Raw genomic sequence first — 27289 nt, forward strand, 5'->3', positions numbered from 1 at the left:
GTCTTTGGTTCTGTTTATATGCTGGATTACGTTTATTGATTTGCATATGTTGAACAAGCCTTGCATCCCAGGGATGACGCCCACTTGATCATGGTGGATAAGCTTTTTGATGTGCTGCTGGAATTGTTTTGCCAGTATTTTATTGAGGATTTTTGCATCGATGTTCATCAGGGATATTGGTCTGAAATTCTCTTTTTTTGTTGTGTCTCTGCCAGGCTTTGGTATCAGGATGATGTTGGCCATGTAGAATGAGTTAGGGAGGATTCCCTCTTTTTCTATTGATTGGAATAGTTTCAGAAGGAACGGTACCAACTCCTCCTTGTACCTCTGGTAGAATTCGGCTATGAATCCGTCTGGTCCTGGACTTTTTTTGGTTGGTAGGCTATTAATTATTGCTGCAATTTCAGAGCCTGCTATTGGTCTATTCAGCGATTCAACTTCTTCCTGTTTTAATCTTGGGAGAGTGTAAGTGTCCAGGAAATTATCCATTTTTTCTAGGTTTTCTAGTTTATTTGCATAGAGGTGTTTATAGTATTCTCTGATGGTAGTTTGTATTTCTGTGGGGTCGATGGTGATATCCCCTTTATCACTTTTTATTGCATCTATTTGATTCTTCTTTCTTTTCTTCTTTATTAGTCTTGCTAGTGGTCTATCAATTTTGTTGATCTTTTCAAAAAACCAGCTCCTGGATTCATTGATTTTTTTTGGAGGGTATTTTGTGTCTGTATCTCCTTCAGTTCTGCTCTGATCTTAGTTATTTCTTACCTTCTGCTAGCTTTTGAATGTGTTTTCTCTTGCTTTTCTAGTTCTTTTAATTGTGATGTTAGGGTGTCGATTTTAGATCTTTCCTACTTTCTCTTGTGGGCATTTAGTGCTATAAATTTCCCTCTACACACTGCTTTAAATGTGTCCCAGAGATAGTGGTATGTTGTATCTTTGTTCTCATTGGTTTCAAAGAACATCTTTATTTCTGCCTTCATATCGTTATGTACCCAGTAGTCATTCAGGAGCAGGTTGTTCAATTTCCATGTAGTTGAGCGGTTTTGATTGAGTTTCTTAGTCCTGAGTTCTAGTTTGACTGCACTGTGGTCTGAGAGACAGTTTGTTATAATTTCTGTTCTTTCACATTTGCTGAGGAATGCTTTACTTGCAACTATGTGGTCAATTTTGGAATAAATGCGATGTGGTGCTGAGAAGAATGTATATTCTGTTGATTTGGGGTGGACAGTTCTGTAGATGTCTATTAGGTCTGCTTGCTGCAGAGATGAGTTCAATTCCTCGATATCCTTGTTAACTTTCTGTCTCGTTGATGTGTCTAATGTTGACAGTGGGGTGTTAAAGTCTCCCATTATTATTGTATGGGAGTCTAAGTCTCTTTATAAGTCTCTAAGGACTGATTTATGAATCTGGATGCTCCTGTATAGTGTGCATATATATTTAGGATAGTTAGCTCTTCCTGCTGAATTGATCCCTTTACCATTATGTAATGGCCTTCTTTGTCTCATTTGATCTTTGATGGTTTAAAGTCTGTTTTATCAGAGACTAGGATTGCAACCCCTGCTTTTTTTTGTTTTCCATTTGCTTGGTAGATCTTCCTCCATCCGTTTATTTTGAGCCTGTATGTGTCTCTGCATGTGAGATGGGTCTCCTGAATACAACAAACTGATGGGTCTTGACTCTTTATCCAGTTTGCCAGTTTGTGTCTTTTAGTTGGACCATTTAGTCCATTTACATTTAAGGTTAATATTGTTATGTGTGAACTTGATCCTGTCATTATGATATTAGCTGGTTATTTTACTCGCTAGTTGACGCAGTTTCTTCCTAGCATCGATGGACTTTACATTTTGGCATGTTTTTGCAATGGCTGGTACCTGTTGTTCCTTTACAACTTTAGTGCTTGCTTCAGGATCTCTTGTAGGGCAGGCCCAGTGGTGACAAAATCTCTCAGCATTTGCTTGTCTGTAAAGGATTTTATTTCTCCTTCACTTGTGAAACTTAGTTTGCCTGGATATGAAATTCTGGGTTGAAAATTTTTTTCTTTAAGAATGTTGAATATTGGCCTCCACTCTCTTCTGGCTTGGAGAGTTTCTGCCGAGAGATCTGCTGTTAGTCTGGTGAGCTTTTCTTTGTGTGTAACCTGACCTTTCTCTCTGGCTGCCCTTAACATTTTTTCCTTCATTTCAACTCTGGTGAATCTGACAATTATGTGTCTTAGAGTTGCTCTTCTCGAGGAGTATCTTTGTGGCATTCTCTGTATTTCCTGAATTTGAATGTTGGCCTGCCTTACTAGGTTGGGAAAGTTCTCCTGGATGATATCCTGCGGAGTGTTTTCCAACTTGGTTCCATTTTCCCCGTCACTTTCAGGCACACCAATCAGACGTAGATTTGGTCTTTTCACATAATCCCATGTTTCTTGGAGTCTTTGTTCATTTCTTTTTACTCTTTTTTCTCTACACTTCACTTCTCGCTTCATTTCATTCATTTGATCTTCAATCGCTGATACTCTTTTTTCCAGTTGATCGAGTTGGTTACTGAAGCTTGTGCATTTGTCATGTAGTTCTCATGTTATGGTTTTCATGTCTATCAATTCTTTTAAGGTCTTCTCTACATTGGCTATTCTAGTTATCCATTCATCCATTCTTTTTTCAAGGTTTTTAGTTTCTTTGTGCTGGTTACGTAGTTCCTCCTTTAGCTCTGAGAAGTTTGATCGAATGAAGCCTTCTTCTCTCAACTGGTCAAAGTCATTCTCCGTCCAGCTTTGTTCTGTTGCTGGCGATGAGTTGCGTTGCTTTGGAGGGGGAGATGCGCTTTGATTTTTTGAATTTCCAGCTTTTCTGCCCTGCTTTTTCCCTGTCTGTGGTTTTATCTGCCTTCGGTCTTTGATAATGGTGACGTACTGATGGGGTTTTGGTGTGGGTGTCCTTTCTTTTTGTTAATTTTCCAACAGTCAGGACCCTCAGCTGCAGGTCTGTTGGAGTTTGCTTGAGGTCCACTCCAGACCCTGTTTGCCTGGGTATCAACAGAGGAGGCTGCAGAAGATAGAATATTGCTGAACAACGAGTGTTGCTGTCTGATTCTTGCTCTGGAAGCTTCGTCTCAGGGGCGTACCGGCCGTGTGAGGTGTGACGTGTCGGTCTGCACCTAGTGAGGGATGTCTCCCAGTTAGGCTACTCAGTGGTCAGGGACCCACTTGAGCAGGCAATCTGTCTGTTCTCAGATCTCAACCTCCTTGCTGGGAGATCCACTGCTCTCTTCAAAGCTGTCAGACGGGGGCATTTACCTCTGCCCAGGTTTCTGCTGCTTTTGTTTAGCTATGCCCTGTCCCCAGAGGTGGAGTCTATAGAGGCAGGCAGGCCTCCTTGAGCTGTGGTGGGCTCCACCCAATTTGAGCTTCCCAGTGACTTTGTTTACCTACTTAAGCCTCAGCAATGGCGGGCGCCCCTCCCACAGCCTTGCTGCCGCCTTGCAGTTAGATCTCAGACTGCTGTGCTATCAATGAGGGAAGCTCCGTGAGCGTGGGACCCTCCGGGCCAGGTGTGGGATATAATCTCCTGGTGTGCCATTTGCCAAGACCCTTGGTAAAGTGCAGTATTAGGGTGGGAGTTACCCGATTTTCCAGGTGTTGTGTGTCTCACTTTCCTTTGACTAGGAAAAGGAATTCCCTTCCCCCTTGCGCTTCACAGGTGAGGTGATGCCTCGCCCTGCTTCCGCTCTCACTGGTCAGGCTGCACCCGGGGACCAGCGCCAACTGTCCCTGTCCGACATGCCCCAGTGAGATGAACCCAGTACCTCAGTTGAAAATGCAGAAATCACCTGTCTTCTGTGTCGCTCATGCTGGGAGCTGGAGGCTGGAGCTGTTCCTATTCAGCCATCTTGGGCGCGCCCCAACATTATTTTTATACAGCCAAAGTGCATTTATATTTACCCATATATTTTCACTTTCTTTGCTATTTATCATTTCCTATACCACTGACCTTACATCTGTAATCAGTTGTTTTTCCCTGCCACGTCGATTTTCAAAAATTCTTATTGTTATTGAAATTCCTTTTGTCTTAGTCTTAATAGCACACTTTTTTTTTTTTCTTCCTCCTGAAAGGAGCATTCGTTGCTTTTACTTTCTGTTATATCTTTCTAGTAAGGGATAATCTAGACACAATAAAATTTACCCTCTTTAGTCTGGAGTGCTATACGTTTTAATAAACACATATAGTTTACATAACCACTACCAGAATTGAGATTTTGAGTGTTTCCATCACATAAAAAATCCCCACATCCTTCTGTAATCAACTCTTACCTTTACCCTTAGGCTTTGGTATATTTTCTAACTCTAGGATTTGTCATATAAATTGAGTCAATACTACACAGCCTTAGTAGAGCTGGCTTCTTCACTGAGCATAATTTGTTTGAGTTTCATCCATGTTGTTGTGTGTACCAGTTGTCTTTATATGCACTCACTAGCACTTGCTATTAGAGAGCTTTAAAAATATTATTTTAGTTATTCTAATAGGTATGTAGTGCTGTCTCATTGTGATTTGAAGTTCCATTTTTACAATGAGTAATGATATTGAGCTTTATTTTATGTGTTTGTTCTCAGGGTTGAGACTGGGATGACCCAAATGATGCACCTAGGCCCAACATTTTAGGAGTCATTCATTTTCAGACACGAGTACAAGTGTAGAGTAGTGCAGGTGCTTCACTTGCCTCAACCTAGGCCTGCCCCTGCTTAATTGCCTTCTATATGTATTCTGTGGTGAAGTGTCTGTTGAAATCTTTTACCCTTTTTAAATATTATTTTTTCATATTATTCTCTATATAGTCTGGATATAAGTCCTTTATCAGATATGCATTTTGTGAAAATTATCTTCCAGTCTATGATTTGTCTTTTTTTTCTCCCAGTTGTGTTTTCTGAAGAGCAGAAGTTCTTGATTTTGTTGCTATTGCTGTTTTTAGAAGATACCATCTTGGCCAGTTTGGATTTTGTTGCTATTGCTGTTTTTAGAAGATACCATCTTGGCCAGTTTGGCCAGGATGACCCCTCAGATAGAAGCAAAAGCATTACCTCAGATTCTTCAAAGAGGGCAGATGAATATGTTGCTAGGAGTTAGGGCTTTGTTATGATATCCTCTTTCTAATTGGGCCATTAAGCTGTGTTACAGGAGAAAATAATCAAAATGGTGTTTTTTTTGTGTGTGTGTGTTTATTTTTTGTTTTTTTTGTGGGTGAGAGACTGAAAAGGTTTCTTGACCTTTTTTAAAATTGAGCTTTGTTCAGGTTTTTCTCATTCCACTTCTTTCCCTCTTGATTGTTTTGAAATTTAAAAACTAATTTTCTGTTTTTTATTGCTTGTAGTGAGATTTAACTATGCATATTTAAGTAACGCAGTCTAGGGTTAAGAATATGTCCCCCTTGGAATGGGAGGCATAATTTTAAGTGAAATAACTCAGAAACAGAAAGTCAAATACTGCATATTCTCACTTGTAAGTGGGAGTGAAATAACATCTACACATGAACACAGAGTGGAATAATAGACATTGGAGACTTGAAAGAAAGGGAGCATGGGAAGGGTGTGAGGGATGAGAACTTACTCAGTGGGTAGTATGTATACTATTTGGGTGATGGTCACAATAAAAGCCCAGACTTCAAACTGTGCTGTACTTGTACTCCCTAAATCTATACAAATAAAAAAAATTATAAATAGTATAAGGATTTCAGAGTTTGGTCTTGTTTTTCCCTTCCCAATTTTGTATTATTGTCTAATATTTCAATTTACTATTATTTTGTATTAACAGTATTTATTTGGATTTATCCATATGTTTATGATTTTTCACATTTACCTTTCCGAGTTGCACTTCAGACATCCCTTGAAATCATTTTCCTCCTTTGAGTATATTCCTTAGAAGTTCCTTTAGAGCAAATATCTTGGTTGTAACTTAGTAACTAACTTGTAAATACTTCTGTTTTCTTTCTTGCGAGGTAATTTTGCTGGGTGCACAATTCTAGGTTGATAGTTATCTTCTGTCAGTTAGCCTATTGTTGCATTGGCTACTATTTTTCTGATAAGTCTGCAGTGATTTTCCTTTTCTTTGTATTAATGGCAGCAAATTAATATGATTCAAAACAGTAGCTGTTATGTTCTTTACCATTGTACTTTCAGGACCTTCTGTTTGTCTTTGATATTCTGTAATTTCATTACAATGTATATGGCTATTCATTATTTTTATTTAACCTGTTTGGTATATATTTATGTTATGCTTCCTGGATCTGAGGATCCATATTCTTTTATCAGTTTTGAAAAGTTCTCGGCTATTACCTTTTGAAATATTTTTCCTGGCCAGGCATCATGGCTCATGCCTGTAATCCCAGAGCTTTGAGAGGCTGAGGCAGATTTATCACTTGAGGCCAGGAGTTTTAGACCAGCCTGGCCAACATGGCAAAACCCCGTCTACTAAAAATACAAAAATAAGCTAGGTGTAGTAGCACATGCCTGTAGTTCCAGTTACTCAGGAGGCTAAGGCAGGAGAATCACTTGAAACTGGGAGGCGGAGGTTGCAGTGAGCTGGAATTGGACCACTGTACTCTAGCCTGGGTGACAGAGAAAGATTTTTACCTCAAAAAGAATAAATAACACATAAAAATATTTTTTCTCTTCTATCTTTCTATTTTTCCTTCTGGGACTCCATTTTGACATATGTTAGTTCAGAAGCTGGCAAACATTTTATGAAAAGGACTTCACAGGTCTTTTTTAGACTGCAGAGACTACATGTAGTCTCCAATGCATCTTCTTTGTTGTTTTTTGGTTTCACAGTACAAAATCATTCTTAGCTCACAACAAAATATATGCTTAGCAAAAACATGCTAGACTTTCTTTTCCATCGCTTTTAGTCTCATATTTTTTGTATCTTATCTTTTTGCATCATTCTATATAAAATCATTTTATTTATCTTCCAGTTTACTAATTCTCTCTTCAACTGTCTCTAATCTTGTATAGCTTATTAACTGAGATCAACAATTATATATTTTTATTGCAGATGTTTCCATTTTTTAAAATTTATAATCCAGTATCCAGAGAATTCCACTGGCTGTGGGTGAATTTATTTTCTCCATAAAGATTTGTACTCAAAGCAGAAGCCCCAGAGAGAGCTTTTCCACCTCACTACTGTTCCAAGGTTTCATATTACCCTTGTCTTTGCCATAGAAATCTGGTCTTGGGGCTACGTTCCCTATTTTCCCTTCCTGACTTCCATAGGTGAGCTCCCTGCTATATTGGACATTCGTTTCTCCAGTTTAGCTCCTGCATCTGCAGCCCGGCTCTGGGATGCCCTGGACTATCCCAGTCCAATCTTTCAGATATTGTCGTCTTGTCTTCCAAACCCAAGCTCTTGGCTGCTATAGCTGTGGGTCTAGTCAGCATCAAGCTCAACCAATATTTGTTGTTAATAGGTTTATTTGGGGGAGCAGAGGTCATTGCAGACCTCTGCTACAATTTGTAAGAGCAGAGCTACTACAAAAAGTGTATTCTGTTCAGGGTACACTTGCTATAGAGATGGCTGGTTCTTTGGAGCTTCTAATCATTTGTAATGCTAGAGGCATCCATATATCAGTTTTGTATTCAGAAAAAAGAAATTCAGAAAGTCTTTTCATGAGGCATTCTTCATTAAATAAGGAAGTCTCAAAAATATGAGACTAAAATAAGGACCAAATAAGGAAGAAATGACAAGATATTTAAAAATATTTTTCCATATATTCTTTGCAGAGTATTGTCAAATTTATTGTTTTGAGGTTCTTTTTTTTTTTAACTTGATGCCATTAGTAAGATAAACATTTTTTTAAATGAGCAACACTTTAGTTGAATATTATGAATGTTACTCTGTACTAGCAATGAATTTGATTTTTGGTGTAGAAACTTTGTGTAGTAAATGTGTTTATTTTTCTTAATTCAGGAAAATGTCTAATCAGCCCAAGAAGTATGAAACTCAGAATATAGCCAATTCAACAGAAGAAAGTGATGCTTTTGACATTGTTACTATTCCAGTTGCCTCAGAAGAGCCTCAAGAGTCAGATCAAACTGAAGAGCATGAATCTGGGATAGAACAATTCAGTGAGAGCCATGCAATACATGTTGAGGAGCAGAGTGACCGAAGCTTTTCAAGCCTGGAACCAGACAATGAACAACTCATGAAAGAGGTTATATCACCAAGACAAGTTTCATATACTCCACAACATCATGAAAAGCAATATGCAATGCAGAGTCCAAATGATGATAGTTTGGCATTTCTGGATAAAATAAAGGCTATAAAGGAGTCTTTGCAAGAATCAATGGAAGATTCTCTAGCAACAGGTGCTACCTAAGGAAGATAGGCTATTTCATTTTCTCATTTTGAAGAATGATTGTGTTTTCTTGTTGGCTTATTTTCGCTTAAAGATTTGTTTTATATTTGATATTCCTTTCCCTTTCCCTCATCCACCAAACTTCCAGAGTTACTTTGCTTGAATCTCTTAACTATTTGTGAAAGCTTCTGTATTCTGCATTATCTATTTTTCATCAATGAATGATCTTCATTAAATTTAAAAATTGATATTTATATATTTTTTCAAAGAAAGTAGGTTTTAAAAATGTTTATGACCTTTAAAAATGATGGAGAAATTGTTGACTAAAATGGGAATTATTTTACATGCCAATTTGGAATTAATTGTTGTATCTAAATAGCAAGAGGTGGATAGGTGGATGGGAACTTGACAATAGATTTTCTAGTTTCATATCCAGTGCTCGCTTATTCTACATATTATGTTGCTTTTCCGTATTTCTGTAGTCTGCTTAGTGTTAGCTTATATTTTCCTTCAGAAAAATCATTGTTTTTCATTGTAGGTTAATTTTAAAGACATAAAATAATGTTGATATCATATAATAGTTATTATTACATTCTTAATAACAGCAGAGTGGCAGCAGCAATAAGGTGGTTACACAGAGAACCATTCTACTTGCACGGTTAACTGACTGCTCCTTTTCCATCTTGTGAATGAGTTGTGAGAGAGTTTCTGCCTACAGAGTGGAGAACATGAACCATGATTTAACAACAATAATAACAGCAGCTTAGTTTGGCTGGTAAAATGTAGCTTTTGAATCTAGTGGGGTAGTTTACCCTTGTGTGATGTGTCCATATACGTAAAGAATGAAAAGAAGGAGAGAAAACTACTGAAGCCTGATTATACCTGACTGAAGCAGGTGTCTCTCAATTTTAGTATTTAATGTAAATTTGGGTTTCATTTTTGGGTATTTCTGTCATTCCCTGATATAACTTACAGGAAACACATGGTGATTTTTTTAAAAAAAAGTTGTCTTGGTCCTGTACCTCGTGAGCTTCACAAATCCCTTGACACATTTCCCCTTCCCAAAGCTTAAGAAGTCACTATTGTGAAAGCTTTAAAATTGATTATAGTTTTTTGCACTGAGAAGACAATTAAAATAACCTTCTCATGGTTTGCCATCTGAGAAAGTATTCTCTTTGTTGATAGAGAACTGTGAAAACAAGTTTTAACAAGCTCAAAGAACCTTAGCATTACCAGTGCCTACTTAAATTTTGTCACGTTATTGATAAATGTCTTATTTTTAGCTTTATGAAAACTGTAATTTCAGGAAAGGAATGTACAAAACTTTTTTGACCCACAGTCTTTATTCTATACTCCATCTTTTTACATCTTCTCTATTAAAATTTGAAGTCTGTAGATGTAAAACAGTTTACCCATATTAATTACTTTTTACATACCGTATTTCCCTCCTGTATTTGTGAACAGATAATCATTTTATAATAATATTTTAAAAAATTTTAATATGTAAGAATCTTGATTCTCTTTTTTCTAGAGGGGATTGAGCCATATAATGTCCCTCTTTGTGAAAAGTAGTTATAGTGCATTTCTAACTTCTGGGACATTGTCTGTCTCAGGTCTCTCTTTCCTAAATTCACTATGCCAAAATGCCTAATTTCCTGGGATGTTTCCTATGCTTATATCTGAACAATACATACCAGGTATTGAACATTAGAGCTAATTTTTGAGATTATGGATTGATTTTCAAAGCAACTAAATGTTGGCCACTTCTCCTTATAGAAAATTAAAAGTAACTGTTATCATTGGGGCGCAGCAGGGAAACACCAGCAAGAACAACTTGCATTTTATATAATTAAAAATTAACACATAATTCTGTATCTGTTTGTGGACTGTAGTTTGCTGACCTTTGCTGTATTTAACTATAATTCTTTCTTTTCTCTTTTAATTTACAGTAAAAGTTGTACTTATTCCAGTGGGCCAGGAAATTGTAATATCTTTTAAGGTTGATACCGTTCTTAAATATCTCAAGGACTATTTTTCACACTTATTAGGTATCCCACTTTCTGTACTGCAGATAAGATACTCAGGTAAGTTTGGAGGCTAATAAAACATATCAGGACTTTTCTAGTTTTAAGATGTAAACAATCAAGATCTTTGATTTTAAAAAGTAAATACCTTGATACTAATTGAACATTGTGGGTTATGCATTCACTCTTTCAACACATATTTAGTAAGGACATACTTTGTTCTAGATACTTTGCTAAGAAATGAAGATACAGAGAAATGCGAAATAAGATTCCTGTTCTAAAATTGTTTACAGACTAGTAAGGAAGAAGATGCATGCAGTAGCTACCATGTAATGTGTAAACGCTTTCATGGAAATATGCACAAAAAGCTGTGGGAACAGGGGAAGGAACTTGGTCGATTCTAGAAAGTTTCATTTAATAAAAGTGATAATAATTGTGCCAAGTCACAAGGAGGTGAGAAAATGTGGAAGTTTCGGGAAGTGTTAAGAAGTGTTCAGTGGCTGGAAGTAGATTATATATGGGTAGTGGGAGGAGATGAGATTGAAAAAATGGATGATAAAAGAGAATGTGTAGAACAGGAAGAGGACTGAAAATGATTTATGAGTGTTCTGTACATTAAGGTCAATTCACATTTCCATGATGATAGGTATATTTATATTTTGTGGATGATATTGAACAGCCCACTGAAGTTATATAATCTTGTGTCATGAGAGGACATAGTGTTTATTAACTGTTACAGTTTATCAGACTAACCTACCTAAATATATGTTTTTATAGAATATGTCTGAACAGATCCTAATATTTTAAATAGTTTTGATATTCACTTATAATGATGCCATAAAAAGGTTCCAGAGAAAATCTATTTAATTTCCAAATTAAAAATGTATTATAGTAAATGTACTCCAAAAGTAAGATGTTCATGTGTTCAGATAAGTGATTGTTAAAACTTGATTTGGTATACGAAAGCTAAAATTTAAATAATTATTAGTAATAATGATTATGACCATATTGTTGGTGTTGGTGACTAATTTATTGACCATATGCTGTGTGCTAGCACTTCCAAAAGATGTTTTGCCTACCTTATAATTTAGTCAACACAGCAGCCTTTTGATGTAGGAATTACTAGTAACTCTTTTTTCAGCAGAAGGAAACTGAAACTCAGGAAACTTATGCAAAGTCATAAAACTTGTAAGTGGCAGAGTCTGAACTTAAATGTAGGTATGACTTCAGAGGGAATTTGAAACTACTGTGCATTAATTATAAGGTGAAGTTCAAAATTGGATGAGAGAGCACTTTGAGATTGTAGTAACCAGCTAGTGGTACTTAAGGATTTCTCTGTTCTTTGTACTTCATGACCTTTCTTCTTTAAGTACCAGGCATCACCACTGGGTAACAGGCTTATGCCAGCAGCAATTACAAAAGAGCTTGATTCTATGCCAGCCATCCTCTGAAGTGCTTTCTGCTAGTACTAGAACTTGAGCTTCAGTTTGGTGGGATTAAACCCATTACAGAAATAAGTAGAGAAATAAAGGGGTCTCTGGGGACCCTGTATTAGTTTCCTATGGCTGTTCTAACAGTCACAAATTTAGTGGCTTAAAGCAGCACATATATTTCGCTTATAGTTCTGGAGGCAAAAAATCCAAAATTAATTTCATTGAGATTAAGTCAAGGTGTCTACAGGGCTGCTGTCCCTCTGGAGGCTCCAGAAGAGAATCTAATTCCTTGCCCTTCCAGCTTCTAGAGTTGCATTCCTTGTATTTCTTGGCTTATTAGCCCCTTCCTCCTTTTTAAAAGCCAGAACTGTAGCATCTTCAAATCTCTCTCTGCTTCTGTCATATGGCCTTCTCCTCTGTCATCAAATCTTCCTCTTCCTCTAATAAGGGGACTCGTGATTACATTTATAGCCCAACCAGATAATCCAGGAAAATCTTTCCAACTCAAAATTCTCAATAAAATCTGCAAAGCCACTTTTGCCGTATAAGGTAATATTCATAGGTCTGGGAGATTAGAATGTAGACATACTTGGGGCAGTTATTCAACCTATCATAAAGTCCATATGACATTCATGTTAATTTTATTTTTTTTTTGAAATGGAGTCTCACTCTGTTGTCCAGGCTGGAGTCAGTGGCATGATCTTGCTCACTGCAACCTCCACCTCCTGGGTTCAAGTGATTCTCCTGCCTCAGCCTCCCAAGTAGCTGGGACCACAGGCACACGTCACCATACCAGCTAATTTTTACATTTTTAGTAGAGATGGGTTTCACCATATTGGCCAGGCTGGTCTTGAACTCCTGACCTCGTGATCCACCCGCCTCGCAAATTGCTAGGATTACAGGTGTGAGCCACCACACCCAGCCCTCATATTAATTTTTTAACTGAAGAATTTAGGGTGTGAAGTAGAAACTCAAAGATCTTAGAATGTGCTTTCTTGAACATAGCCAAAATAGACTACAGATGCTCATCGACTTATGATTGGGTTATGTCCCAGTAAACTTACCATAAATTGAAAACATCGTATGTCCAAAATGCATTTAGTAAGCCTACCCTACCAAATCTCAGCTTAGCCTAGCCTTCCTTAAATGTGCTCAGAATAGTTACATTAGCCTACAGGTGGGCAAAATCATTTAATACAAGGACTCTTTTATAAGTGTTGAATATCTCATGTAATTTATTGCATACTGCACTGAAAGTGAAAAACAGTGATTGTGTGGGTAGTCAAAGTATGGTTTCTACTAAATGTGTATGGCTTTTGCATCATCATAAAGTCAGAAAATTGTAAGTTGAACCATTATCATTGTAAGTTGGATTATGTAGTGGTGTCTGATGGATTTCTAAGCATAAGTAAACCTTTTGCAGTGTTCACATTTCTAACTGCAATTTAGAAGGACCATAAATTTTGAAGATTAATATAGACTCCATCAATGAAGTTTCCATGACACAAAACAGCAGCCAGTCACATAATTACACTTTTGTATGCCTTAAAATAGAGAAAGAAAATTAGTCAATTTGCTGAATACACCAGTGGCTGGTTAGAAATTAAAACAATAACATCATAAAAATTAAGCAATGTATACTTTTTCTAGCACAAAACTGAGGCTTACCTCTACCATGGTATGAATTAATTTATATGAGTTTCTGATTATGAAAAGAGAGAAAGTAAGGGATTCTGCATATATGCTTCTCTGTACTGGGGGTGATATGGTTTAGATTTGTGTCCCCACCTAAATCTTATGTTGAATTGTATTCCCCAGTATTGGAGAAGGGACCCTGTGGGAGGTGATTGGATCATGGGGGCAGATTTCCCCCTTGTTGTTCTTGTGATAGTGAGTTATTATGACATCTGGTTGTTTAAAAGTGTTCAGCACCTCTCCCTTTTCTCTCTTCCCCCTACTCCAGCCATGTAAAACATGCCTCCTTCTTCTTCACCTTTTGCCATGATTGTAAGTTTCCTGAGGGCTCCCCAACCATGCTTCCTATACAGCCCATGGAACTGTGAGCCAATTAAAACTCTTTTCTTTATAAATTACCCAATCTTAAGTAGTTCTTTATAGCAATGTGAGAAAGAACTAATACAGAAAGTTTGTACCAAGAAGTTGGGCATTACTGTAAAGATATCTGAAAATATGGAAGCAGCTTTGGAACTGGGTAATGGGCAGAGGTTGGAACAGTTTGGAGGCCTTTGGAGAAGACAGGAAGATGGGGAAAAGTTTGGAACTTCCTAGAGAGTTGTTAAATTGTTGTGACCAAAATGCTGATAGTGATATGGACAATGGAGACCAGGCTGAGGTAGTTTCAGATGGAAATGAGGAACTCATTGGGAACTGGAATAAAGGTCACGTGTGCTATGTTTTAGCAAAGACACTGGCAGCACTGTGTTCTTGCTCTAGGGATCTGTGGAACTTTGAACTTGAAAGTGATGATTTAGGGTATCTGGTAGAAGAAGTTTCTAAGCAGCAAAGCATTCAAGATGTGGCCTAGCTGGTTCTAACAGTATATGGTCATGTGTGAGCAAGGAGATGATCTGAAACTGGAGCTTACATTTAAAAAGGAAGCAGAGCATAAAAGTTTAGAAAATTTGTAGCCTGACCATTTGGTAGAAAAGAAAAACCCTATTTCAAGGAAGGAATTAAAGCAGGCTGCAAAATTTGTATAATAAAAAGGAGCCAAGTGTTAATGGCCAAGACAATGGGGAAAATGCCTCAAAGTCATTTCAGAGACCTTCACGGCAGCTCCTCTTGTCACAGGCCTGGAGGCCTAGGAGGGAAAAATGGTTTTGTGGGCTAGGTGCAGGACCATTCAGGACACTTCTGCCTGTGTCCCAGCTGCTCCAGCTCCTGCTTTGGCTAAAAGAGCTCCAGATATGTCTCAGGCCATTGCTCCAGAGGGTGGAAACCATAAGCCTTAGTGGCTTCCATGTGGTGTTAAGCCTATGGGTGCACAGAGGGCAAGAATTGAGCCTCGGGAGCCTCTGCCTAGATTTCAGAGGATGTATGGAAATGTCTGGATGTCCAGGCAGAAGTTGGCTGCAGGAGCAGAGCCCTCATGGAGAACCTCTACTAGGGTGGTGCAGAGGGGAAATATGTGATTGGAGACGCCACAGAGTCCCCACTGTGGCACTGCCTAGTGGAGCCGTGAGAAGAGGGCCACAGTCTTCCAGACTCCAGAATGGTAGATCCATTAGCAGCTTGTACTGTGCACCTGGCAAAGCCACAGGCGCTTAGTGCCAGCTCTTGAGAGCAGCCATGTGATCTGAGCCCTGCAGAGCCACAGGGGCAGAGCTTCCCAAAGCCTTGGGAGCCCACCCCTTGCATCAGTGTGGCCTGTATGTGAAACGTGGAATCAAAGGAGATTATTTAAATTTTAAGATTCAATAACTGCCCTGCTGGGTTTTGAATTTGCATGGGACCTGTAGCCCCTTTGTTTTGGCTGATTTCTCCATTTTGGAATGTGTATATTTACCCAATGCCTATATCTCCATTGTATCTTGGAAGTAACTAACTTGTTTTTTATTTCATAGGCTCGTAGGTGGAAGGGACTTGCCTTGTCTCAGATGAGACTTTGATCTGTGGACTTTTGAGTTAATGCTGAAATGAGTTAAGACTTGGGGGACTGTTGAGAAGGGATGATTGTATTTTGCAATGGGAAGACATGAGATTTGAGGATTTGTGAGGGGCCAAGGGCAGAATATATGGTTTGGCTTTGTGTCCTCCCCCAAATCTCTTGTCAAATTGTAATCCTCAGTGTTGGAGGAGGGGTCTGATGGGAGGCGAATGGATCATGGGGGCGGATTTCCCCCTTGCTTTCTTCTTGTTAGTGAGTGAGTTCTCATGAGATCTGATTGTTTAAAGGTGTGTAGCACCTCCTCCTTCACTCTGTTTCTCCTCCTCCGGCCACGTAAGATATGCCTCCTTCCCCTTTACCTTCTGCCACATTTTCCTGAGGCCTCCCCAGCCATGATCCTGTACAGCCTGTGGAATATTGAGCCAGTTAAACCTATTTTATTATTTTTTTCAATACATAGTTTTGCTGTCTTGCTCAAGCTTGAGTTCAGTGGCGTGATCTTGGCTCACTGCAACCTCTTCCTCCCAGGTTTAAGTAATTTTCTTGCCTCAGCCTCCTGAGTAGCTGGGATTACAGGAGTGTGCCACCACAGCCTGGCTCAGTTTTGTATTTTTAGTAGAGACTGGGTTTTCCCATGTTGGACAGGCCGGTCATGAACTCCTGGCCATAGTGATCTGCCCACCTCAGCCTCCCAAAGTGCTGGTATTATAGGCGTCAACTACCATGTGTGGCCTAAATGTCATTTATTTATAAATTATTCAATCTCGGGTAGTTTTTTATAGCAATGTGAGAAAGAACTAATATGAGGGGTAGGATGGGTATTAAAATAATTATCCTTCCTCTTGATGTGGGTATGTCCTGTACTTACGTTTAACGCATTGCGTTTTTGTTGTTTTTTTTTAGTAGAATGAACGTTTAGTATATTATTTTGCTCATACCATAGAATGTCTTTATTTTTTAAATGTTTGTGGAGTTTCATGGTTATCATATATTCCTGATAAACTGAGAGTAATACAGTGTTATTTATAATGCCAAATTCCTGCTCAAAAATGCCACTAAAACTTACTATTATGGAGTTGTCTGTACTAACATCAGAGCAAGAAGTAGAAACTATTAATAGAAACGATTAATACTATATTTAATAATTAAATAATATGTGTTCCTATGAGTAAATATATTAATACTATATTTAATAATTAAATATGTGTTCAAAGTTTCAAAGTTCACCTTTGATATTTTCCATCTCCTTAAAATGAGAATGTGCAATTAGCCATTTCTAGAAATGGTGACTATAGTTAATAATAATATATTACATATTTGAAAATTTCTGAGAGAATAGATATTAAGTGTTCTTACCACAAAATGATAAGTATATGAGGTAATGGACATGTTAATAGCTATATTAAACTACTTCACAATGTATACATAGTTCAAAACATGTTGTACACGATATATACAATTTTTAATTTGTCAATTAAAAAACAAAAAATAAAATCAATGAATAGCCATTTCTTTGTCATAAAACTTTAAAAATTTTATTTCAATTTTTAGGAAAAATTCTTAGAAATAATGAGACTCTAGTACAACATGGAGTTAAGCCACAGGAGATTATACAAGTGGAAATCTTTTCTACAAATCCAGATCTGTATCCAGTCAAAAGAATAGATGGATTAACTGATGTCTCTCAAATCATAACTGTCACTGTCCAAACTGGTTTGTTATTTGATGTCTTTTAGAGAAAGTATTTTTGAATCCCTTCTTGGTTGAACTTTCATTGAATCTTGGTTTTATCTCTCAGGCCTTGATCGGTACCAGCAGGTAGCTGTTGAGATTGTCAAATCTGACTTTCACAAACCATTTCTTGGTGGATTCAGACATAAAGTAACAGGAGTAGAGTATCACCATGCTGGAACACAAACTGTACCTAAAAAGATTCCCGAAAGACTCAGTGTATTTTGTAGGGATACACAGGTAATGTTTTCGTTTTTCCCTTTAGGTTTTTGAAGATATAGACTCAATAATTGCACTGTATAACTCTCTCAAATTTCTCTTAAGTAATTATATGGCAATTAATAAAAGAAAATTAACTTACATATGTAGAAAAACTCACTTATGTGTGTATATGGGGATATTTATTTAAATTTTTAATGTTTTTCTTTTAGACAGTTTTTCAGAAAAAAAATCTCCAACAAACTACAAATACAACGTCCACACAGATGACTAACATTGGTGTATATGTATCAAATATGACTGATAAACTGGTAACACCAGGAAAGTATTTTTCAGCAGCAGAATACCATGCTCAAAGACTAAAGGCGGTGAGATAACTTTTATTGTGGATGAATACTAAAAATTGGATACATAAGCCAGTTGTTCTGAGTGTGTCTGTTTCTCCAAGCCACATTTGCTTGAGAAAGAATGCTCATGAGTATGGGTCATGTTTCACTGCTAACAAAGCAGTCTTTATCTCCATGTAAAGAACCGGAATCCTAAATGCTCCTAATCCTTCCTTTTCTCTTAGGGAAACCCAGCTTCTTTGTGTATTGCCTTTGGCCATTATTAGCTTTCTTAACACTGCTGTCCCTTGGCCTGAACGCTTGTCACAGTGGAATCACCAAGGAAACTTTCCAGACTAATTGAAACCAAATAGCACAGTAGTCGATTTTCTCTAATATTAACGTAGTCACTCCAACTCTGTTTTATTTTTTTGCATGGTCTATCATTTTTCATTCTTTTACTTTCAACCTATTTGACCTACCAACTACCATCAATTTACTGTGAGTAAAAATGACCAGAAAGCAGTGACTTTAAGAGATTTTGATTTTCAAATGACAAGAAATCTGGGGCTAGGCTATTCAGCCCAATATCTTTAGAGACAAACTTGTAGTGAAAAAAAGTTAAATCTGTTGACTTAATTGCCCTGAAGGAAACAGTGTACCAGGGGAACCATGGGGCTAACTTTACAGCAGGGTTTGTCAGTGCCAGTTATTCCAGCCTGATAATTTTTTACTTTTTCAGTCCAAACTAATTTTCACCAAATAAAGGAATATGTGAAGTTATTATATCATGTGGGGAAAAGTGAAGTTTGAGTGGGATTTAAGGGAAGCAGTATCCTGATAGTCTCAATGCAAAACAAGGGTGTGTATAAATGGGCCAACATTAGGTCTGGACTGTGAAGTAGACCAAGGTCACCTTCCTTTGGAAACAAAGTTAAAGGAGATGAGAAATGTTTCTTTGAAGTTCTCTGAAGTTCAGCACCTTGGTTGCAAATTGAGGCTGCTTCTCTCTGTCAAAGTGATGTACAACCTTTAGGCAAGAGTGGAATGTTTCTTTCTTACTGGTCTAATTTCAAACAGGAAGTTTCTGATAGTTTATGAATTTAGAGAACAAAGTTTCTCAGTGAGTAAGAAAATAGCAGTCACTCAAAGAAGGGGATTGTTAAAATATTTTATAGTTGTAGAGTGTCCTTGGGAGAAATATTGTTTTTGTTAATTTTGTAGCTGACCTTATTAGTGCCTGTTATTCCAGCCTGACAATTTTTTACTTTCTCAGTCTAAATTAATTTTTACTTTCTTACTATACTGGGCATGGGTGGTGACTATGATGTCATCAGAATCATAAACTGCTTTCATCTTTCTACTCCATTAAGCTCATCATGAGCTTGTTACTGTATGAAGATAAAATGGTTGACTAATTTTCATCATGCCTGCATTCCATGTGAGAAGAAGGGAAAAGTCAAGGCAGCATGTTCCATGAATGCCACCTTCAAGGATTTCCCCGGAAAGCCCCACCCAGTGACTTCTACTTGCATCCCAGTGACTTGAATTATGTCATGTGACTATCCTTACTGTAAAAGTGTGTGATAAATGAATTTTTAAAGTAGCATATCATTGCTCCTCAATGAGATTGAGATCTTCTTAGTAAGAGAAAGTAGAGGAGAATGGATATTAGGTAAGGAAATGGAAATTGCTGTCATTTTCCATACTCCAAAAAATGATATTGAAAGAATAAAAGTATAAATATACAAGGACAAAGAATACATAAGAAGATTAAATGTCAGTTGTGGTTTTTTTTTTTTAAGTTTTAAAGCAGATGGAGAAGTGTTAACTTGACTTACCAGAACAGAGGGAGTGAAAATCTAAATGCCTGCCAACGAGGATGGCATCAAGAACCAAATAGATTTGCCCCATAGAGTCTTGCAAGGTGAATTGGAGGTTCTGTGGGAGGTGGAAGTGAGGTGTGACCTGTAAACAGAGGGATTTGTTAAAAGCTGATATAGGGAGTACATTTCCATTAAATAAGTTCTTTTAACTTTGATTCCTTTCTACTTGGGTCATGTTTATTTTTTTAACAGGTTTTGAGTTCACTATTTACTATTTTAAATCTTTCTTGTTTCAAGAAAGATGTTATGTGTGACTACTGATATTTTTGGGCTCATTCTTGCTATTTCATTTTGTTTTATTTACTAATTATTCTTATTTGTTTATGCTTTTTTAGCCTTTTCTTTTTGTTGGTTTGATTAAATGTTTCTTTTTTTGTTCTTTTGTAGTTCAGAATAAGTATTTTATTTTTTCTAGTGGTTATGTTACAAAAAAGGGGTCCCGATCCAGATCCCAAGATAGGGTTCTTGGATCTCCCACAAGAACTAATTCAGGGCAAGTCTGTAGAATAAAGTAAAAGCAAGTTTATTAAGAAAGTAAAGGAACAAAAGAATGGCTACTCCACAGACAGAGCAGACCTGAGGGTTGCCCGGTGCCGGTTGCCCATTTTTATGGTTATTTCTTCATGATATGCTAAACAAGGAGTGAATTATTCATGCCTCCCGTTTTTAGACCATATAGGGTAACTTCCTGATGTTGCCATGGCATTTGTAAACCATGTTGGCGCTGGTGGGAGTGTAGTAGTGAGGATGACAGGAGGTCACTCTCGTCGCCATGTTGGTTTTGGTGGGATTTAGCCAGCTTCTTTACTGCAACCTATTTTATTAGCAAGGTCTTTATGACCTGTATCTTGTACTGACCTCTTATCTCATCCTGTGGCTTACAATGCCTAGCAGTCTGGAATGTAGCCCAGTAAGTTTCAGCCTCATTTTACCCAGCTCCTATTCAAGATGGAGTTGCTCTGGTTCACACGCCTCTGACAGTTACTCATACATATTTTTTAACATAACTAAATTTTTTATATCAAGTGCATATCTAATCAGGCTATATATTATTTCCATGAATAAGTCAAGAACCTTATTAAGCTTTTCTTCATTTCCTGCCCCCTCCTTTCATTGTTTCCTCTTTCTAGAAGCTGTCAGGATTTTCACTTTATCCTGGGTATTTGGCAAACTTATTGTAATATGCTTGAGACTTGATGATGGACCCTGTCTGAGAGTCCATGTCTTGCTGTGGGAAATATTCCTCTATTATGTTTTTATGAATTTCTGTAATCAACTTTCCTCTTTTTGTCTGGAACTTATCTCAGAAATATTTTTGAATGAGGCCAGATGCCGAGACTCAGGCTTGTAATCCCAGTACTTTGGGAGGCTGAGGTAGGCAGATCACTTGAGGCCAGAAGTTGGAGACCAAGCTCGGCAACATGGTGAAACCCTGTCTCTACTAAAAATAGAAGAATTAGCCAGGCATAGTGGCACGTGCCTGTGGTCCCAACTGCTCAGGAAGGGAAGCATGAGAATCACTTGAACCCAGGAGGCGGAGGCTGCAGTGAGCTGAGATCATGCCACTGTACTCCAGCCTGGGTGAGAGTGAGACTTTGCCTAAAAAGAAAAAAAAAAAATTAAAAAAAAAAAAGAAACATTTTGGAATGCTGGGATTTATCTTTCATGTCTCTTATTTTTCATTCATTCATTTAAATTTTTATGAACCTTTGTCCTGCATGCTAAAAGATTTTCTCACCTAATTTTCTTGCCTACTTATTACTTCTTATGTTCTGCACATTCTGCAGATCAGCTTACAAGAAACTACTAGTTCTCTGTCAATACCCATTTTTCCCTTCTCCTATTGTAGTAGAGCTTTATCTGAGCATGTGGCTGCTCCACTGATGACCACATTTCATCACCTCCCTTGTGTATCAGTGAGGCCATATAACTAAGACCTGGACAGTGAGATGTGAGGGACAATGTGAGCCACTTACAGTTATCATTCTTAAAATGCTCTTTGCTCCTTTTCCCTCTGTTTACTGGTTGGAAGCTGGTAAGTGGACCAGCCATCTGGGACATATAAGTAGGAAACCAATTGTTAAATATGACAGAGCTTTCCTACCAGCCCTAAACTGCTGTGCTGATCCGTGGATTGTCACATGAAAGGGAAAAAACTCCTGTGTTTAAACAAATGTGTTTTGGTGTTTTAGATAAGTTTAACAAGTTTAGTAGCACTCAGGCTAATCCGTATTCTATTAATTTTTTAAATTTCAAAAATAAAAATTTTGCCAGTCTTTTTTCTTGGCTCGTTATATTATTTTATACTGATAGCCTTTCCTTTCTCTGTGAAAATATTAACTATATTTAGTCTGCTCTTGTATTTTGTTTTGTTTTGATTTACTCTAGTAGTTCTAAAACTTTATTATAAGCATCATCTGGAGGGCTCATTAATATATAGAATCCTGTGCTGCCCCAGGAGTTTCTGATCAATAGCTCTGGGGTGGGGCCTGAAAATTTGCATTTCTAGTAATTTTCTAGATGCTGCTGATGTGTTTGAGATTCTTAATGTCCAATGTGCCAATAGCATATTGGTTCAACTAGTCTGACCCCATGATTTTAGGGGACATGTAAAGCTTGATTATGGGAGAAAGCTAGTTTTCCAGATGGGGGCTTTTTTTTTTTTTTCATTCTGGGTATCAGCTGGGACACTCACCACTCTTGCCTAGGGACGAATATCTCTGTTGCTCCTTGCCTAACTATTTTACAGGAACTTATCCTTTTTGCATTTTTTAAACAGTCACCTGGTTAGTGGCCATTCTGCTCAGACCATCCATCAGTTTTGGGCTTAGAGCAGTCCTAGAGCCCCTTCTGTATTTTCTGACTTGCTTCTCCAGTGCATGATTAGGTTACAGACTCTTTCTTCAGTTAATTCTACCAGCCTCTTTTGTTGAAGGGATTCTTCAAAGTTTCTCTTCTTTTGGGGGACCCCTTCAGTTTGATCCAGTATCTTTGTTGATACCTGCTTTACATAGTTTTTCTATAATTATTAGGCATTAGGATGAGAGTAAGGGATGCATCAGCATAAGCTCTATCATCTGACCTCTTCACATTTTATTTTTATTTATGAGTTTAATAAAATTATAAACTCTCAGAAAAAAGTGATAAACTCTCTCAGCTATATCATAGACTTTTTGAGGGTTTAGTACTATGGTGTACTTCCAAACATATTCATGTTTAATACAATTTAATAAATATTTGTTTGCTTCAGTCTCCATTTTATCTGACCTGCCTTTGATGGTTTCAACACATACCTACCTGATGTGCATTTAGGAAATACAGTTTTGTTATAACCATGAGCCTAAGCTAGTGGCATTTAAGATAAGATGGAGATAATTAATATTTATAACAATAATAGTATTGAGGACTCATGATGTATCAGGCTTGGGTTAAGCACTCTGTATGTATACTCTTATTATCACTGTTTTACACATGAGGGTACTAAAGCATAGAGATGGCAAGTAACTTATCCAAAATCAAACAACTAGTGAGTAGCAGAAGGAAGATTCAAACTAAGTTTTACTCCAGAGTCTATTCTGTTAAGGATTGTACAAACATCTTTCTGTGAAAGTGTATTTGGGAGAATTCAAAGTCAAATACCAGTGACATGCATTATACATGCTTTTTATGTTAGTGTTTGTGAAAATATCTATTTAGTCTAGGGCTAAAACTAGACTCAGTATTTTCTCATGGAATTGGAATTTAAATAATCATCATTGCCTTTAATATCTGATCAAAAAGTTGATGATAGACACTTTCTATTTCCTTTTAACTATAGGTGATAGTGATACAGACTTACTACAGGCAATGGCATGCTAAAATCTTCGTAGAGGATTTAAGAAGACAGAAAAGCTTAAGGTTGGAATGGGAAACACAGCAAGAACTAAGGAAGATAAGAGAAAAAGAAGAATGGGTAAAATTGGACTATCACCGGAGGCATAATCCTAAAACAAATGAAGATTTTGAATTTCTTTATAATGCATTAGAATGTAAGTTTGACAAGGCTTTGCAAAAAATATTTTTAAATTTTTCATTAATAGGAAAAATAGATTTACTGCAGACAAAAGGAATTATTATTTTAGGGAGATGTCTTGGAGATTTGCACTAGAGAATTTTGAAAGATGAATACCACTTTACATTTGGAATAAGAATTAAGGCTGAAATGAAATTAGAAATGCTTTTATATTAACAATTAAAGTGTACATACTGCTTTGTGAATTATGCAGTTTTAGTATATTATTTCATTTGGTCCTCATTCATGTGAGATAAAGAGAGAAAGTACTGTGTAATCTGGTTTTCTTGTGGTTTGGGAATTTGTGAACTCAAAGTTAAGTTGTTCTTTAATCCCTCAATCCAGTATCCTGTCTGATTTTGCTCTTTAGAGAAGGGGCTTGGCAATATTTTAAAAATTCCCTCTTATTAATAATACTATATAAATGTATATTCTCTACACCTTGACTTTTATACCTTATTTCTTCTACAGTGTATGTGCTAGTCATGGATAAATTAAAAGTTTCAATTATTTGAATAAGCCAGGCACTCTACTCAGGCAGTAGATACACCATTCCCCTTCTTGGAAGTGTTTCTCCATTGCCCACCTTTGGATCTCAGGTTAAATGTCACCTCCTTAAAGGTTTTTGTGATTGACAACATAAGTTGGATATCGTTTTGTCATTTTATGGTCTTCATTGCACCTGAAACTTTTCATTTATATCACCACAGTTGGTAATACTATGTCTTTTTTTCAGTCTTAGTTATTTCTTTAGTAATAATACATCTTTTGTTTAACATTTATTTATGCCATGAGGGAATAATTCATTTATTTTTTGATGAGCTGTCTTTTACTGTGCTTAGCTTGTATGCCCAACAAATGTTTGTAAAATGAATGAATGAATGAATAAAAGGAAGAAACCCAGGGTTGTACTAATGCAACTATCTCTAGCTTCTGCTTTGCCAGCAGTACCTGGTAAGGTGGAAATAACTGAAGCAGAAGAGTTATGTAATACACCAGATATCTGAGAGTGGAGAAATTAGACCCTTATGAAGACATGGAAAAATTTAAAACCTAGAAGTAGCCTCAATTGACCTTTGTAGTTGAATGGGATATTTTAGTCCAAGGAAATAAGTTTTTGACTTCTCTCTGATTATTTATAACACTAAGCAAATTTTCTTCCATTCGTTTGTTTCATTGCATACTATTTTTTTTTTTTTGTAGATGTTATATGTTCTGTTCCTGAAGTTGCAGTTTCCTTTCTAATTGGATACATTTTTAAGCATCGGATATTGAGTCTGTTTTTATAGCTATAATATTCTATTTACCAAAAATAATATAATTAAACATTAGGGCTAATAAACAATATTAATAAATTCATTTTCCTGGTAACATAAAACTTGAGTGGCTTTAGGAATATTTACAGCTTATGGTAAACATTTACAACTACTATGGTAGTTTTTGAGGTAACTGTTAAGCCTGTTCCCTAGAATTGTGTGTCTGTTTTCCCTTTTATCCTAATCATCATCCTCTGAAAATACTTATTTTACTTTAAACTTCACTTCTACTTCCATTTTTTCTATCAGAAAATAACAGATTATTAAGTGTCAGTAGTTCAATAGAGAACATCATTAGCCAGGTATCTATGAAAGGTCTTATTGACAAGTTTAAAACTAACATTCTATTAGAGCAGAGCTCTATTAAAATAATATTCTAAATTCATATGTGACTAAAGGATACTTGTGTGGTTAACAGACAACTGTGCAAAATAATAGGAAATATGTTGAATGAGCTTCTGCCTTTTCTAATTATTAGTGGTGTTAATTAGGACAAGTTACTCACTTCTCCCGAACCTCAATTTCTTCATCTGTAAAAGGGAATTAATAATTTTTGGCATGTCTACTTCAGAGGGCTTAATAGAGTAAAAAGGATAAAATATAACATTTATGAAAGTATTTTAAAAAGTTTAAGGACCTATACATATGTGAGCTATTGTTCTATGGCAAATGATTTTATACAGAATTTTCATACTAAAGTAAAACAGATATATTTTATATAAGTCCACATATGATTTATATATGGAGGAAAATGAAATACGTGAAGTTTCTTATATAAAAGAGACGTCTTTCGGGTTTTTCTATTCCTAAAATTCTAAATTAAAAGCCTTGGAATAATAATTTTTAAGTTCTGTTAAAAAATCTGTGGTTCACAAACTCAATAATTTATATTGCTCTTCTGTAATTTCATTTCATATTCATAACTCCATTCCTTGGAACTGCTGCCCTCTTGTGGCTCATAATGATAATTGTATACTTTGAGCTATAATTCATAATATGAAACTTAACTTTTTCTCAAGGTAACCTGTTTTTCAGTAATAAAAGCAAAATGATATCAATTTAAGAAAATAAACTTAGCTGTATAAGGTAATATGTCAAAGATGAAGCTATCTCCAGGCAATAATATTTGATTTTTATGTCTTTTTATAGCAATATGTTGAAGGTGATCTCTTTTATCGTTCTGAATTGTCACTAGGGCCATTACTTGGAAAAAAAGGTGCTAAGTATCCCATATTCTAAATAGAATAATTGGGGTTGTTTTGTCTATTTAAAAATTTTATATAGGTACAATTATGCAGAATAGAATTTTTTGCGTTTGTTTTTCAAAATTCAGTGTTGTGTCATGAGACTGATCCTTTTATTGTGAGTAGTTGCCCTTTGTTTATTCTCGTTTCTGGATAGTGTGCCATTGCATGGATGAGCCATAAATTATGTATCCATTTTACTGTGGATTTGGTCCTTCCCACCCCGCCCCCCACAACTAGTTTTTGGCAAATATAAGTAGTACACTTTGGTGAATATATATATATATATTCACCAACAGATGTTTGTAGTAGTACTACTTGTGTATATGTACACACACACACATGCACACACACACACATTTCTCTCAGGGTGTTAACCTAGCAGTGGAATTGCCGGATCATAGGATAGACATAATTCAGCTTTAGCGAATCTCACCAGATAGTTTTTTAGAGGTTGTATCATTTTAAACTCCTATGGAAGAGTATGAGAGTTTTAATTGCCCTGTCATCCACTCCAACATTGGACGCTTCTGTCTTTTTCATTGTAGCCTTTCTGGAGGGTGCTATCAAGCTGCCTTATTTTTGACTGAGGCTCCAATAGGTGAGATATCAAGATACCAGAGTCAATGAGAGTCAATCTCTCTCTCCCTCATAAAGAATTTACAAAGGAAGTAAAATAGGACCTATTTATTGGTTCATGGGTCACTTAACAAAATAAAAGGTATAAGAAGGGCTAGGAGATATTTGAAGAGGTTAGTAAGGTAGGTTTTTTTGGAGAGAGCCATTGCTCTCCATTTGGGGAGAGCCATTGCTAGTGAGAGGAGCTTCAAGGGAGTACTCTTGGTGAGCTTTGAAATATTCCCTGTGTTTGGGGAACAACGAGGATTGTTGCCTGAACCTTGACCAGGATGGTAGACTGGTGTCTGACTCTAAACAAGGAAACCCAGAGAACTAGAGGAGGGCTTTCAGACTTCTTTGATATTGGAGAGTGCAGCTGCATTATTTATAGCACTCCCAGGATTTTTAAAACAGAGATGTATCTTTGTTTTCTATCAAAAGGGGACTATACAGTAGAGAAAACAAGAGAGAGTGAGCATGCAACA

At 36.8% G+C, this 27289-nt stretch overlaps 1 protein-coding gene across 6 annotated transcripts in view; it reads left to right on the forward strand.

Moving 5' to 3' along the window:
- Positions 1-27289, forward strand: part of LOC105475082 (IQ motif and ubiquitin domain containing) — a 136898-nt gene that overhangs the window by 10957 nt on the left and 98652 nt on the right. For 4 of the 6 annotated variants that reach the window (XM_071094559.1, XM_011730071.3, XM_011730064.3 and 1 more), the window contains 6 exons: positions 7941-8338; positions 10278-10412; positions 16965-17126; positions 17212-17384; positions 17576-17731; positions 23393-23603. In XM_071094559.1, the coding sequence (XP_070950660.1) occupies positions 7945-8338; positions 10278-10412; positions 16965-17126; positions 17212-17384; positions 17576-17731; positions 23393-23603 (1231 nt within the window). In that variant the 5' untranslated portion in view covers positions 7941-7944. The remainder of the gene's footprint in view (positions 1-7940; positions 8339-10277; positions 10413-16964; positions 17127-17211; positions 17385-17575; positions 17732-23392; positions 23604-27289) is intronic. The other 2 variants (XM_011730080.3, XM_011730085.3) reach the window with 2 other exon arrangements.

This window comes from Macaca nemestrina, chromosome 4, assembly GCF_043159975.1.
Source record: "Macaca nemestrina isolate mMacNem1 chromosome 4, mMacNem.hap1, whole genome shotgun sequence".
Classification (NCBI taxonomy): Eukaryota; Metazoa; Chordata; class Mammalia; order Primates; family Cercopithecidae; genus Macaca; species Macaca nemestrina.